General features: G+C 45.9%; 1 protein-coding gene across 1 annotated transcript; it reads left to right on the top strand.

Moving 5' to 3' along the window:
• The first annotated feature begins 3,931 nt into the window (after nucleotides 1-3,931).
• LOC146193541 (ionotropic receptor coreceptor Ir8a-like) lies at nucleotides 3,932-10,988 on the top strand. The gene is made up of 5 exons (XM_084600575.1): nucleotides 3,932-3,977; nucleotides 6,131-6,292; nucleotides 7,617-7,770; nucleotides 9,475-9,837; nucleotides 10,966-10,988. Exons 1-5 carry the CDS (start codon nucleotides 3,957-3,959, stop codon nucleotides 10,986-10,988), a joined length of 723 nt encoding a protein of 240 aa, XP_084456701.1. The 5' UTR covers nucleotides 3,932-3,956.
• The last annotated feature ends 4,490 nt before the right edge of the window (nucleotides 10,989-15,478 follow it).

Genomic DNA, 15,478 nt, shown 5'->3' on the forward strand with positions numbered 1-15,478 from the left:
CTGTCTTCATCATTTATAGCCTGCGAATCAGATTATTTTTTTCTTCCTTGTTTTTAGGAATCAACTTGAGCAGTTTCCGCTAAGTAATGTTCGCGTCATTGACATTTCCGCATGTCTCTACCCCTAGCTGCCCCAAACAGCGCTCTTCGCCCTGTGGCGACAAGTGTAACCAGGCATCACTGTGCCTTCGCCGATTTAACAGTGTGTCACTACGCGCTTCTAACTGCATCTCGTTTTGCCATCAGTTGTTCTGACCTGCGCTTGCCGAGCATTGTTTCGACTTTGGCACCACTCTACAATGTTGTGTACTGAAAGAGAAGTGGTGCACTTCAGCACAAGTCGTTTAGAAAGTAATGAATAACCTTTGCTGGCGGAAAACCTGCCCTAAATTAAATATTTACATGGAAATTACCACATTGGAGACGCAACTTGTTACATTACAAAAATACTGGGAAAAATAGTGAAGCTACCGTAATTTCATTATTGTACTTAATTACTCCTGATAACAGTGCCAATGCCTTCTTTGATTCCGGCATTATTCGAAAACAAAATCATGGTCTACACGTGTCTGGCTGCATACCAGCTGTAGTAGGTAGCACGCGATAAATAAAGATTACTATGACCACGGCAATATGCAGACATGTCGCGAGGGTTTAGAGCACTGCCAAGCGCAACGCACCGTCATTTTACCCCTAAACGCCACAAGCGCACACCTCTCAACTAGCAGCAATGGAGACTCGGGCGGCACGAAATTGCCTTCGCCGCTCGGGAGGCGGCGTTGACCACTTCAATGAATCAGTCACTGAGAATTGCAGGTACCGCAGTTTTTTCTACGCCACACGAAGCTTATTGGCTAGTTTTAATCAATACTCGCTTGAACAGCTGACTCAGCAACTCGGCGCACCGGTGCATGCTCACGAGGCCTGCGAATGCACCACTCGTGTTGCATCAAAAAGCGCATTCCTTTTCGCACTGGGCGCTGTCTTGCTTTCGCGTGTCACGGGGCTAGGACCCCGTTGTTGTTGCATAGGCTTGTTAGGTGGTAGTGCTGCGTGTGTTAGCCAAGAGATGGGCTGTAGGCTTCGTTGAAGTTCGCTCACGTTCTATCTACGGTTCGGTTTCGCGTTATCCGCCTGTTCTGGTGACGAGGTCACCGTGGAACGCCGGAAGCCATAGCTAAATAAACATTAATATCCTCGCGTCAATCTCACATTTGTTTTTCAGTTACCGCTTGTTTGCAACGTCAGGCTCGTAAACAACCAAACTCACGTGACTGGAATTACGGACATCTTGCTATCGTCTGTGAGAAAGAACTTGAACTGTTCGTAAGTACCTATCAACCGTACCTATCAGCCGGAAAGTTCCTTTAGCCACAACAAGCTAGACACCTGCTAAGAGAACCAAAAACTGTGTAATTTAACGGACAGAACAGTCTACGAGTCCAAAGCGAACGTAGGCGATATTTGTTTTTGTGTTGTTGGTAACGACAAGAGTTAGTCTTACGATGATGTTAAGGGATAAAGAATACTAAATGCAAAGGGGAAGGAAAAACAACGTGCCGCTTCGCATTTAGTATTCTTTATCCCTAAGCATCATCATGAGACTAACTCTTGTCGATACCAATAACGAAATACAGAAAAACGTATCGCCAACGTTCGCCTTGAACTCGTAGACTGGTCGCTCCTTTAAATTCTATAATAACGCACCCCTCAGTTCCCCCTAAGGTCCCCTTCAATACTCTGCTTAATAACTGTAAGAAATAAGCTCAGAAAGCTGGATGTCACAAATCCTACGCAACGACGACGTGACTCGAGCACGTTAACTTCGCTCCGGGAAATGACCTGGCATTTGGTTGCACACTTTTATTCTCCATGCTGGTAAACGTTTACGCGAGACGACAACTATAATAGCATGCGCATCAATTTCTGGTTCCGTGTGGCTCATGTGGTTCCGTGGCTCATGAGCAACAAAGAACACCACATATCAAGATGCCTATCGTCGTAAACAATTCGTGCAAACCCTGCAAGGAATTTATTGTGAAATAGAGCGCAATATATTTCGCTTCTCGACCAAAAACCTTTATCACGTACACTCAGCTGTCTAAAGGTCTCCTCCAGTGGCTACTAATCAATGTCGTAATGGCTCAAAATCAATTTGTTTATTGGCCGTTTATGACTATGACGTCCCTTAGGAGACATATATGAAATGTCTGAGGAAAGAGTAACAAGTTACCAGTGCATCCTTTTATATACATGTAATTTAGTTGTTGATTAGAATATATGTTTTTTTGGTAGAGGAATTTGCGTGAGTCATAATGACTCTAGCTACTGGCCGCGTTCTGCGGCTCGGCTGCAGCCTCAAAATGGTAGGCGGTAAATGTACTGCAAATGTCGAAAAAAATATATTTCATGTTGTGAAGCGATGTCTATTGTAAAACAAGGCAGCATTTGTTACATGACTGCTGAAAAAACTAATACATGACAATAATCCGTAATCAGTATTCCGAACGACTAGTTTTGCTTTTAGTGCAATTTGTTAAAAAATACAAACGATTGAGCTTCACAAGTAACCTATATAGCTTTTTCATTTTCCTTGCATTACCTTCAGTTTTAAACGTTGTGGAGGGCAGGACCCGCTAGGAGGCGTTGCATTCTACTTCCACGCGGTTGAAGAATAAACAGGCATACATGGTTTTACTGTACGGGTGGACAGACTGTTTGGTTGGTTGGTTTGTGGGGTTTAACGTCCCAAAGCGACTCAGGTTATGAGAGACGCCGTAGTAGAGGACTCCAGAAATTTCGACCACCTGGGTTTCTTTAACGTGCACTGACATCGCACAGCACACGGGCGCCTTGCTTTACGCCTCTATCGAAAAGTTGCCGCCGAAGCCTGGATTCGATCCCGCGTCCTGTTTGCGAATGGGCCACCTGTTAGCCATCCTAGTAACATAACAATGCTCATTTCATTGTGACCCTCACGTAAGTACTTGATTCCACCGCTATAGGCACACAGCTGGCGGCCAAGGCCGGAGAAAATTTGAAACCGCTAGCGTTATCAGGCGTCATACATCCTTTAAGGGCAAAGAAATCACGTGAGCGACGCTGACTTATGTTTCCTACTTGCAGATATTTGCAGCAACTCCACGCATTGCTTCCATATTTAACTGCGCATCGATAGCGTATGAGTACAATTCAGTTTCTGGAGGACAACTATTATGACAAGAAAGCCGGAGTATATATATATATATATATATATATATATATATATATATAGGATGCGAGAACATTTAACGTACTTGGCCGCTTAAAAAATTATAGAGCGAAGTGTACGCTTCATTTAAAGAAACATTTTATTGGACTCGGCATTTGGGCCAGACGCTGGCCTTCATTCGCACTCCTGATGAAGGCCAGCTTCTGGTCGAAACGTCGAGGCCAATACAATGTTTCTTTAAATGAAGCGTACACTTCGCTCTCTCTCTCTCTCTATATATATATATATATATATATATATATTTGCGAAAATACATTCTTGGCTGCGGTCCGGTCTTTTTACCCCGGTCGAACCGCCGACGAAGAATAAACGAAGTTAAATGAAGCTTTAATGATCTTCGCTATATATATATAGTAGCAACTTAATTCTCAGCTTGAGAAGTCGTATTTTTCGCTTTCATGGAGTTATGAAGGTCAGTGTAAGACGATAGTTGAGCTCACGTATTTCTTTTAACTCTTTTTAACCAGGAGTTGGTATAATTAAAGGAAAAAATTAAAAAAAAACGCAATAATCTGTCTTTGAATATTGAAGCCGGTAAATATTGCTGACTGTTCAGCTTGCGCTTCGGCGTCGGTGGGAAACAAGGTGTTCTGATTTTCGCGTCCTCTCACAGCTACAACTACCATCTGCCATCAGTTCTTACTTTCGGAAACGTGGCGCCGAACGGCACGTGGAGTGCGGGACTGATGGCCGACATCGCCAATAATGTGAGTCAGTTTTTTGTCATCCGTGTTCCTAATTTCTGATGCCCGAATGGCAATATGAATGGCGCGACTGGCCTTGGTATTGCTCTGAAAGCTGAAATATTACTTCATACCTGTTGACACAATTTTATAACATGACAATACCTCAAGGCTAAAGCAAAGGCAACAAATTACCCGATTACGGCAACTACTAGATTTGGCAAATGACAATGATGATATCTGTTTCAAAACAATAATGCGGAAATGAGAACCATTGCGAATTGCGCGTTCAGCCCCTTAATATGAGATCGTTCTGTGTTTTGCTCCGGTTCTGACGTCTGCACCGTTCGTTTTTCTTTTTTTTTTTTGGTATTTAATATTATTTATTGCTTCATGTTTAAATTTTTAGTCTCATACTTTTACTTTTCACTTTATTATTTTCAACACTTTGCAGTTCATTACATATATAGCACCTTTTCATTAATTAATTTCTCGGGTGAGAGTATCACGTGACTGGGACCACTATCTGGGCTCGCATTATGCGACCAAAGTCGATCTTCAGATTTCGTGCCTCGTGTGGTTTTAGCCTAAATAAACAAACCTCAGTGCACATGCTGACGTAGGTGTTTCTAGCAGCCTTGCGTCCCACCACACTGTTGTACAGCGCCCACTTTTGGTATTAGTCTGATGCGACGCTTAGTTAACTAACTACTGCGGCATTCCATTTGCATCCATAAAGTTAAGCACAGATGGACGAAAAGCTCTAAATTAGGTGGGAGAAAATGGTGAAGTTGATTGGATTTCATGGTAGAGGATGTCCGACATGAAGCAATTCAAAATGAGCATCTAGAACGTTCAGAAAACGATATAGAGGAGCAACGTGACTATGAAAACAGATTTTCAGCGTATCCTACGTGCGTACTCGTGATAAATTGTTCCTAACCCCAGCTTCGCGTTCTTGACATCGTTCATCATCTCAAAGGTACTCTGAGGCGATTACAATAGCAACGACCTCGGCCCTTACCTTGAACTCTTGAACTCTTGAACGGCCTTGAACTCTTTATCTCATAGAGTGCTTGGTTGGTTGGTTTGTGGGGTTTAACGTCCCAATGCGACTCAGACTATGAGAGACGCCGTAGTGGAGGACTCCGGAAATTTCCACCACCTGGGGTTCTTTAACGTGCACTGACATCGCACAGCACACGGGCACCTTGCTTTTCGCCTCCATCGGAAAGCGGCCGCCGAGGCCGGGATTCGATCCCGCGTCTTTGGGAACGGTAGTCGAGCGCCGTAATCACTGCGCCACCCCGGCGGGGCTCGTAGAGTGCACCCTGTGCTGAGGAAATAATTTTTTAAAATATAGCAGTGGCTATAAGGCGCCCGTTAGGAGCAACAGGGTGCACTCTATAATGCGCCCGGCATAGAGTGCACTCTGGTGCTCCTAACGGGCGCAATATAGCCAGTGCTTTATTTTAAAATTTTAATTCCTCAGCACAGCCTTAGCCTATCTATCTTGGACAGCTGGCTGACCAATTATCTATTGTACTCAAGGTGAATATGTGCGATAAATATTCATCCCATTTCCTTCTCAGCGTTGCCTAGGACAGTTGGCGACACTGGTTGTTTACCTAATGCCCCCTAAGAAAACATATCACCCAATTCAACTTCTCTAGTGGCGCACACTTGACTGAACGGTAAGCTGAAGCAAACGGAACAGAATAAAGATATAGGTTGGTAGCTCCGAATCATGGATTACCATAACAATTGTTTAGGTCATCAATGTGAATTAATGCAGAACATAGCTTGCATGTCTTTCCACGAACTGTGGCCTCAAGAGCTGAGTATACAGGACCATTCATTTTCGTACATTTTGCTTCAGCATTATCACAGACGGCCGTGAAAGCAGGGCTCGTTTTAAAATAGTTGTCTTTTGTTGCCACAACGCCGCTCAATAACTTAGCATTCTGCCGTCTTGTCGTGCCTTCTGATTATTTGCTAACGTTTAATAAATCATTACTTTTTCTCGCCAGAGCAACAACGTGCACCCGCGCTTCCCATATAAAATCCTGCTAAACTAATCGAGTGGTTTGTTGACTTCGAATTCTGTTTGTATAACTGGCTCTGTGCAGATATAAGAGTATAACGTACGGAATCGCCGCAACTGCCTTCCGTTCCAGGTCGTCGATATGACGTTTCCAAGTGTCCCGAGAGGTGTTGATGAGGACGCTCTGGCAGACCCTACGCCGCCGATTTTCAATGCGGCGATCAATATCCTGGCAGGCAGAACCCACATTCAGGACACCAATGTTACTGGCTACTTGCTGACATTTGATATACAAGTAAGAAATTGTGCAAGGTTCGCAGCGGCCTACAAAAGGTCACGGACTCTTTCGTTATATACTTATTTTGAACTCATAACAATTCTTGAAAACTCAATTAACTACTGTGCGACTCAATACAGCACCCTGACTCAAGTTTTCTGACTATTCCAACAGTGTCAGCATAAGTGATAGAGGCTTGGACACCCAGATTGGTTCAGCAAAGCACATCAGTTACCAAGATGAAGGCATTTTGTAGGTTAATGCTAAATTATTTGTTTGAAACTTGACTCCTTGATTCTCAGAAATATTGCGGCAATCTTACTCCTTTAAAAATGTCCACAAAAACGAAAGCGAAAGCACACATGTTTTTTTTTTTGGCACTTATGTTGGAAACATTGAAATGATGTAAAACTCCAAGTATAACCCTTTGAAATGCATACCCTTTACCGTAAACAAATACGACGACCAACCAGGAACCCGTTAGGAAATTCAGCCTATTTTTCACAAAGGTGATATTTTCACCAGCGGAGATCTGATGTTTTTTTTTTAATGCGGGCCTCAGAAGCTTGCCTAACTTCTGTAATCGAAGTCTATATATCACTGAAGCAGGCCGGCGAAGACTGCACCATGAGGCTATGAATTCACTTTAACTATGAGGGCACTTTACCGACTGAGAAAAGGAGAAGGAGAGGGACAAATATAACAAATGCAAATAGGGTGTGCGGAGAAGTGAAGAGATAACTAGATGGCGACCAGTGTGTTACCACACGAGTGGAATCTCGAATAAAAGAATGAAAAGAAAAGAAGTACAGGAATGTGAAATTAGTTTGAACCGTTTCGTTAACCTATAATACTAGGACACACAGGGCGCCCAGTAAAATTTCACAGCATTGAGTGAGCCCTTGTGCGTTTAAGAATTTGAGTAGTCCATTAACGGATATGTTGTCTAAGATATCCCAAGTGCCCGGAATCTTGGCTTCCGCTGCGGATCTAGTATTGAAACGGCAGAACGTGGAAGGCAGGTGACACCTATACGCAGAAATCGTGGATACTCAGGTCCTCAAGCACTTCACGGCCCTCTGCAGTTCTCTAAATCTGGAGTATTTGCAATTGTGATAGTAAAGATCTCGCTGTAGTTGCCTAAAAGCGCTTCAGTAGCAGGGAATATTTGATCTTTTTAGCCTTACAAAGAAGGTCCACTAAGCCTAACGGCGGAGTTTCTTGTTTTGGTGAGGCTTAGTAGAGTTTCATTAAATCTTCGTGGAACCTGCCTTCTTTCTTGAGAAAAAAGACGGTCGCCTTTTCTAAACTCTCTCCTGTTTCCTGCGCTGCTATTTCGTAGGTATGGGCATTGCTTCTGTTGTTCCTGGCTCTACTGAGCGCCGTCTTGGCTATTCTCGATGTGGCATCCAGCCGGATGCGTGGAGAAACGGCTGTAGCCGCTAAATGCTGGAACCAACACTTCTGGATGCTCTTCGAAAACATGTTTTTCGAAGGTGGGTGCCTTTGAAGAAATCTACTTTACAAAGAGCTTAAAAAGAATTTAAAAAGCCAACAATAGCATCCTGACACCGGGGCTTGAGCTTTATTCGTCTGGTCTGAAAACTATTGTACAGCCATCATGATAGATCCAAAGACGCAGATGCACTATCTAGATCAGTTCGCCGATCCCCTGCCGGTTTTATAGGCTCCCCAGTGTATCCCGCCGTGGGGGTGCAGTGCTCAGGAAGCCCGCCTGATGTGCCCACAAGTGCGAGATCGAATGCCGCCCTCAGCGGCTGCTTTTTCATTACAGTGCAAAGCAAGACGCCTATGTGCCGAGTGGTGTCAGAGCACGTTAAAGAAGCCCAGGTGGTTGAAATTTCCGGAGGCAGCCTCTAAGCCGTCTTTCATACTCTTAGTCTCTTTGGGACGTTATGCCCCACAAACTGAAGATTTTCATTCAATGAATTCAAAGGAGTCGTGCGCACTCCACACAGACATTGGCTTTCGGGTATACGAACCTTTCACGTTCAATCCCCCTTGACTGCCCCTGCAACACGTGCTGGTGTCCGTTGAGACCCCTGGTGACATAATTTTCTATAGCTGCAATATCCCAATAGGCCCTACTTGATTACTTGATGCCGAACGAATTGACGACGCATATTCTGTGGTGAATTACCCGCTTTCAAACACACTCTTGTTGTTGCTTTCCTGCCTTTGAAATATTCTTATGGAAGCCTTGCACCTATACTGCGAGATGGAACGTCTAGTAATTCTTTTTTACAGGCGTAAGTGCCTCCGGTCAAAGTTAAATGGCAGGAATAAGACGATTATTCGAGCAAATTTTCTTTACATCAGAGATTTCCCAGATAACAGCCTTTATTTTGTCTGTTCAAAGGTGAATAATACGAGTATTAGAAGCATAGGTTACTCTTGTATCAAAATTTGAATATTATATTCCTTTGCGACAAACAACAGGGAGGACCTAGGCACCACCTGCGTTGGCTTTTCAATGGGCTCTGTATTCGTTCTTCTGCTGTACACTAGAGGTGAGGTCGTGGCGTGAAAGACAATAGGACGTTAGCTAGGACAAGTGGTCACAGTCAAAGATATTCTGCAATGAAGATAGTCCACACAATCTTGAACGAGAACATCTTCGGCAGAACTCCGCCTGGTTGGGTACTTGAAACAAAACTTTGAGAAATTCTTATCACCGAAGGAACCGAGTTGGTCCCGAAACGTCGGATTCTAATAAACAATTTGGTTTGTGATAGGTTTTTCTCAAACATTTGTTTAAACACAATCTTACATTAATTTGTGCTGAAGCGAAGGTTCAGAAATTGAATGGAACCTGTAAAACCATTGCTCACGCACAGTGCGTTGCTAAGCAGGTCCACACTCATCACAGCGGGAGCAGCCATTTCATGCCTTCACCATTTACGCAGGCTGAATCGGCTATGTGAGGTAGTGTGATCACTCCCGGATGTATGTCTTCAGTTCCAAGTGCTCCAAGGCACAGGTGAAAGTGTCAGGATCAAAAACACTTTGACTTCATAGAAAACCCACATCGGGCTAACATGTTTGCAGCATGTAGCACTACGAGGGTTTGAATTATCGCTCTAATTGTCTTTCTCCATTGCATATTTATTAGGGAACGAGGCGTAAAATATATTGAAACTAGCGGACGTCACACTTCATATCACAAATCGCTTTTGCAGCGTCTGTGGTAACGCCAAAGAGGACAGTGCTTCGAGTGGTAAGCGGCTCCTGGTGGTTAGCCATCGTGGTACTCATGAAGGCCTTCACGGGACACATGCGCGCCTGCCTCCTGGTGAAAAACGAGCTCGAGAGAATCAATACGCTGCAGGACGTCGCTGCTAAACCTCACCTCAAGGTTTACCTTCTCAAGAATACCGTAGTTACCCGGTACTTGGAGGTAAGAGTTTATCTAGTTCACAATACCGCGGATCCAAAATGTGAGAAAATACAGAGTGGATTGAAAAAACATCCCATTGAATTTTTAACAGCCAGACTGCACATAAAATTAAAGACAGAACAATTTTCACCAAGTACCGTGAGACGTTTCTCCCATTCAGTTATAAATTATTTGAACACACTTGCGCCAACACACCTTAAATTATAAATTACAATGCATGCAGATCTTGCTTATATTTTAGCTCTAGAAAACAATTTCTCTCATGGTGAATAATACAAAGAATATAAATTTGATAGAAACCTGATTTTCATTCCAGGCGAAAAGCAAGACACTTGTGTGTTGTGTGGTGTCAGTGCACGCTAAAGAACCCTAGGCGGTCGATATTAGCGGAGTTCTACATTACGGCGGCTCTCGTACCTTGATTTACTTTGCGACGATAAACGCCATTAAACAAACCAATTTCGTCCCATCACACAATTTCGAGACATTCGTAGCTTTAATGCTTATAAATGGATATAATTTCTATAATTTTGGCTTATCATATTGCAATTGTCAATATCGCCGTCAGTATCACTCAAAAGCGGCTTCTTTAGGGTCGCCAACGGTGCAGACGCTGCGGATTTTGAATTATTTCCGATCAAATCAGTCACGTAAATCTTCTAATTCTGGTATTGAAGGCGATAGACGATTGTATGCTACCTGCGTGTCAAACTCTAGAGCAAATATGTGAGCGTTTTAGTCAATACAAGCATTTTATAGTAATAAACCTTAGTGAAAAGTAGCGTTTATGCTTGAAAACTTCCACATGGTGGAAAAATGAATAGAATTGTTTTCCGCGTCACTTTTAAAGACGTCTAGGGCTCTGAAAAAAAAAAAACTGTGTCTATCGTCAGGCACACAATCTCGCTATTAAGACAAAAAGACCTCATACGAGTTCTGTTTCTATATATAAAGTTTAAGGACACATATATTTGCATTACTTTGTGAGCATTTATATAATTGAGTTTGGTGATGGTGTTGGCGACGGTAAAAGGCCAAGCCAGACGTGTACTCAATGGTAGCTGCCGTATAACAAATGGAAATCTTGCCGCCGCATGGCAGAATTGTCAAAGCACTGTAGTATGCGCCAGCTCTAATTCCTAGAAGAGACTACCCTTGATAAGGGCGTCCACGGTATTCAAGATGTTGCTCGTCTTTTCTTACCCCGAAATGGCGGTATCAACTTGGTGGCATAAGGCTAGCCCGTCTTAAATGTAGGTCACGTGCATTTCAGGTCAGGACGGCGCACGCGACTGAAGGCATTTTGACCGCGAGCATCAGAACAACTGTTTGTTCAAAGAGAGCGCGAAGCTTTTCTTTGAAGATATCCCAACTGAATTATTCTTCCTCCTCGGTGTGGTGCCATAGGATCGCTGCGCAGGGCTAATAGCAAATGGCGTTTTTCAGCAGCACGCTAAGTCCCCCTTTAATACTGCTGACACAGTACATGGATATCCATTTGTCGACGTTTTCACCTGAGGCGACGAAAATGGTGTCGGGGTCATGGGGATGAGCCCTGATCATAAATGTAGGGGCAGTGAGGTTGCGCCAGTCGCGTCATGGTGGCAGTTCTGGTGTAGCACATCTGTGAAGCACCGTAATGCAATATTCTGGGACACGGAGAGTGGCAAAGTCGGCACCTCCACCAAGATAGTAGGCAGCAGGAAGCGTCCACAGCAAGTAAAACACGTATGCACTCTCACAGCGCAATGGCCAAGTAGAGAGCACACAGGACGTCGAAGCAGAGACCGCTGCGAAAGGTTCAGGCCTCGAGTATGCATCAGACTGCCACACACACACTGCGTCTGCCGTTCGAGTCGAAGACGAAGTCAGGGAGCTGTCATGCTGTACCCGCTCCCGCTGCGAAATCTGTCTGGTTTTCTTTTTAATTCTCTCTCTCTCTCTCTATTATATATATATATATATATATATATATATATATATATATATATATATATATATATATATATATATATTGAAGGCTCCGCCTTCTAGAATACGGGTCCGCGAACAATGGTCTCGCCCGACAAGTAAAAACCAAGTCTTTCTTAAAAACACCGGTTTATTCCGGATCAACAGAAAAGTATAAAATAGAAAAGAAACAGCATTGGTCAAAACTGCGCTGGAAACATGCCGTCGAAGTTCGCGACAATGGACAATGCAGAATAAAACGGAACATGGGTCAGGGCTTCACCGCGACAACACAAAACTCACTGCGGCGCGGATAGGGCGAGTAATGAGGTCAAAACGTTGATCACGGTACAAAAACATTGCTACTCGCGTGGCAGCACTCACGCTAACACTCCTAAGGCTTCCTTGAAGGCGCCGCGTCCGTCTTCGCCTCGCAGGACTCCGCTCTGTCGTCCGTGTACATCCCGCCGGCTTGGGACGCTGCCACGCCGCCCTTCTCTGGCCGGCCGCCCGACGAAAAAAGCCTCGAGCCCTGCTTCCAACGCGCTTATTACCCTCTGTCTCGCGCCGATAACATGCCGCCCCCGCTCCGGGCAGCTCGCTCATGCGTACTCGCGCTGCCCGGGCGGACACCAACACAGAAAAAAGCGCGCGTTGTTCGAAACGCTAAAAGGGGCTGTGGGGCCCCACACTCCCCCCCTCTCAAGACGGAACACCTCCCGACGTGTAAAACAACAATAACGCGGGATAAGGACGGAACTGGTACTGCTGCTGGCAGGGCGCATGCTTACAGGTATCCGCCGAGCGTGGGTAGCCGTAGTGCCTGGTAGGTCAAGCGGTTCTATGTGGCTAGTGGACGGCCGTGGTAAGCTCGGAGATCGGCCACGTTGACTGGTCCGGCTTCTCGACCACCCTGCACATAGCGAATAAAGTAAGAAAGCCGAGACGCGCGCTTTGTTATCGTGTAAGGGCCAGTCCATCGTGGAGCGAGAGAAGCAGCAAACCCTTTTGCTGCATCACTTAGTGGGTGCGTGCGGCGAAGGACTTTGTCGCCGACTGTGAATTCCAAAGATCGCCTTCCCTTGTTGTACTGGTTACAGTGTTCCAGGCGGGCAAGGTCCAGGTTTCCCCTTGCCTCCTTCAGAGTCTCGGCCAAGCGGCTGGAAAGATCATGAGCAAATTTAGAATGGCTAAGACCTGGTAAATCAGAGCCATTCAGAGCATGCTCAATAGGGAACCTGAGCTCACGACCAAGGAGAATGGCCGCTGGCGTAAAACCTGTTGACCGGTTTACCGTGGTTCTTGTGGCGAAGGCCATCTCCTGGATACGAGCGTCCCAGTCCTTGTGCCGCTCCGTGAATGCCACCATCATAGTCTTGAAATTTCGATTCACTCGCTCTGTAATGTTTGCTTGAGGATGGTAGGGCGTAGTCTTTTTGTGCTGCACGCCAAGAACTTTGCAAGTGGCAGTGAATATCCTACCGGTGAAATACGTGGCATTATCAGTGATAAGCTGAGCTGGGAAACCAAAGCGAGTGAATGTTTCTAGTAGCTTATCCCAAATTATTTTCGAGTCTAGCCTACTCAGGGGATACAATTCTACCAATTTCGAGAAATGATTAGTAATTACTAACAAGTAGCGATTCCCTTTCACTGATCTGGGATAGGGACCCATTATGTCGCAAGCTACAATTTCCCATGGGTATCGGCTCTCTACAGGTTGCATGAGGCCCGGTGGTTTTCCTCCCCTTGGCTTGGCGGTCTGGCAGGTATGACAAGTGCGGACGAATGTCAGGACAGCCCTTCTCATGCGGGGCCATGTTGCAACGCGACACAATTTGTCATATGTTTTCTTGCCATCGCTGTGATCTGCGAGGCGTGTATCGTAGAAGTACTCTAGAAAATGCTTACGTAGGCCCTTAGGAACGACCACACGAAATGCGGACTCACCACTGTCGGTGTCCGCAGCAGGTATATACCGCAGGATCAAACCATCTTCTGCTTCCACGTAGCAGTCATAGCTTCCGTTAAGCGCCCGGCTCCCTGCAGGGCTGGCGCTGTTCAGGCTTTGGCGTATCTGGTTGCACTGGTCGTCTGAAAGCTGAGCGTCAAGGAGCTGTTGACGGGACACCAGTGTGCTCCAGGTGTCGGCAGGAGCTGTCACAGCATGGACCGCGGGTGCTCGCTCTCCCTCGCCCGGAAGTGGAGCTCGTGACAGGGCATCGGCCACTTTGTTGAAAGTGCCTCTTCTGTATTCTACCCTGTAATTATACTTTTGGAGAGCGAGTGACCAGCGGGCCAGACGGCCAGCTCGATTTTGCAACCTCGAAAGCCACGATAGGGCCTGGTGGTCGGTCTGAATAGTGAATTCTGCACCATCCAAATACATGTCAAATTTCTTGAGGGCAAACACAATCGCGTGACACTCTTTCTCTGTCACAGTATAGTTCCTTTCGGGTGCCGTCAGTGTATGACCAGCAAACGCCAATGGGCAAAGCTTTCCTTGATGTTCTTGAAGCAATACCGCCCAATTCCGTACTCACTTGCATCCGTTTGTACCGTGAATGGCCGGTTAAGGTCTGGAAGCCGCAGGCGTGCAGTATCCGCGATGGCTGCAGACAGTGAACCGAATGATCCCTGCTCGGCTTCTGTCCATGACCAGCGGGCACCCTTCCGGAGGAGCTGATGGAGGGATCACGCCAGGCCAGCGCAGTTCGGGATGAAGTGGCGGTAGAATCCCACCATGCCCAAGAAACGCTGGAGGCTCTTTATGTTGTTTGGTGGGGGGAGCTGCAGAATGGCTTGAAGCTTCTCTTCATCCGGGCGAACTCTGCCCTGTTCCACAATGAACCCAAGAAGATTGATTGTGCTTGTCACCAACTGAACCTTGCCGGGGTTAATGGTGATGCCCGCCTTCTGCATTCGTTGAAGGACATTCGTTAGATGACGAAGGTGCTCTTCTAAGCTTTCTGAGAACACTACTACGTCATCCATGTAGGCCATAGCGTAGTTAAATTTAGCGTCTCCGAGCACAATATCCATTACCCGTTGAAAAGTAGCAGGTGAATTGCACAACCCGAAAGGCAAGCGCACAAATTCGAACAGTCCCCGATGGCAAGTGAAAGCCGTTTTCTCAATCTCGCAGTGGTCAATCGGGATTTGCAGAAATCCCCTACTGCAGTCAAGAGTTGTAAAAAATTTTGCTGACCCAAGTGAGTACATGACAGAGTCAACAGACGGAAAAGGGTAAGAGTCTCGCACTGTCACAGCATTCAGACGTCGATAATCGACACACAACCGTGCTGTTCCATCCTTCTTAGGCGCGAGAACAACAGGAAACGCCCAGGGGCTTTTTGATGGTCTCACCGCGCCGGTAGCCACCATTTCGTCGAGGGCCCCATCCAGCAGCGCTCGCTTGTGGACACTCAAGGGCCTTGGATTGAATCTGATAGGACGAGCATCGCCGGTGTCAATCCTGTGGGTTAGTACGTTGGCCTTCCCCGGAGCCTCCGTGAACATTGCTGCAAAGGGCCTAAGCATTGTCTCAATTCTGCTTTTTTCCGCTGGTGACCCCGTGAAGGAATTCTAAACGGTTAGAATACCACAGCCTGCGATATTGGCCGAATGGCCGTTCGTGGCAAGCAACTGTGACTGTGGCTCAGCGGCCTTAGTCTTGAACTGAAATGCTTCTGTACCGGTGCCATACCGGTAGGTTCCCTTACTGAGATCTATCACGATCCCTGCCTTCACTATGAAGTTACGGCCTAGTATGACTGGCCAGGATAGTCCGGGGAGGTGTAAGAAACGCTGTCTAATCTTTCGACCATTTATAGCAA

The sequence above is a fragment of the Amblyomma maculatum genome, chromosome 4 (genome assembly GCF_055883805.1).
Source record: "Amblyomma maculatum isolate TAMU_Amacu chromosome 4, ASM5588380v1, whole genome shotgun sequence".
NCBI lineage: Eukaryota > Metazoa > Arthropoda > Arachnida > Ixodida > Ixodidae > Amblyomma > Amblyomma maculatum.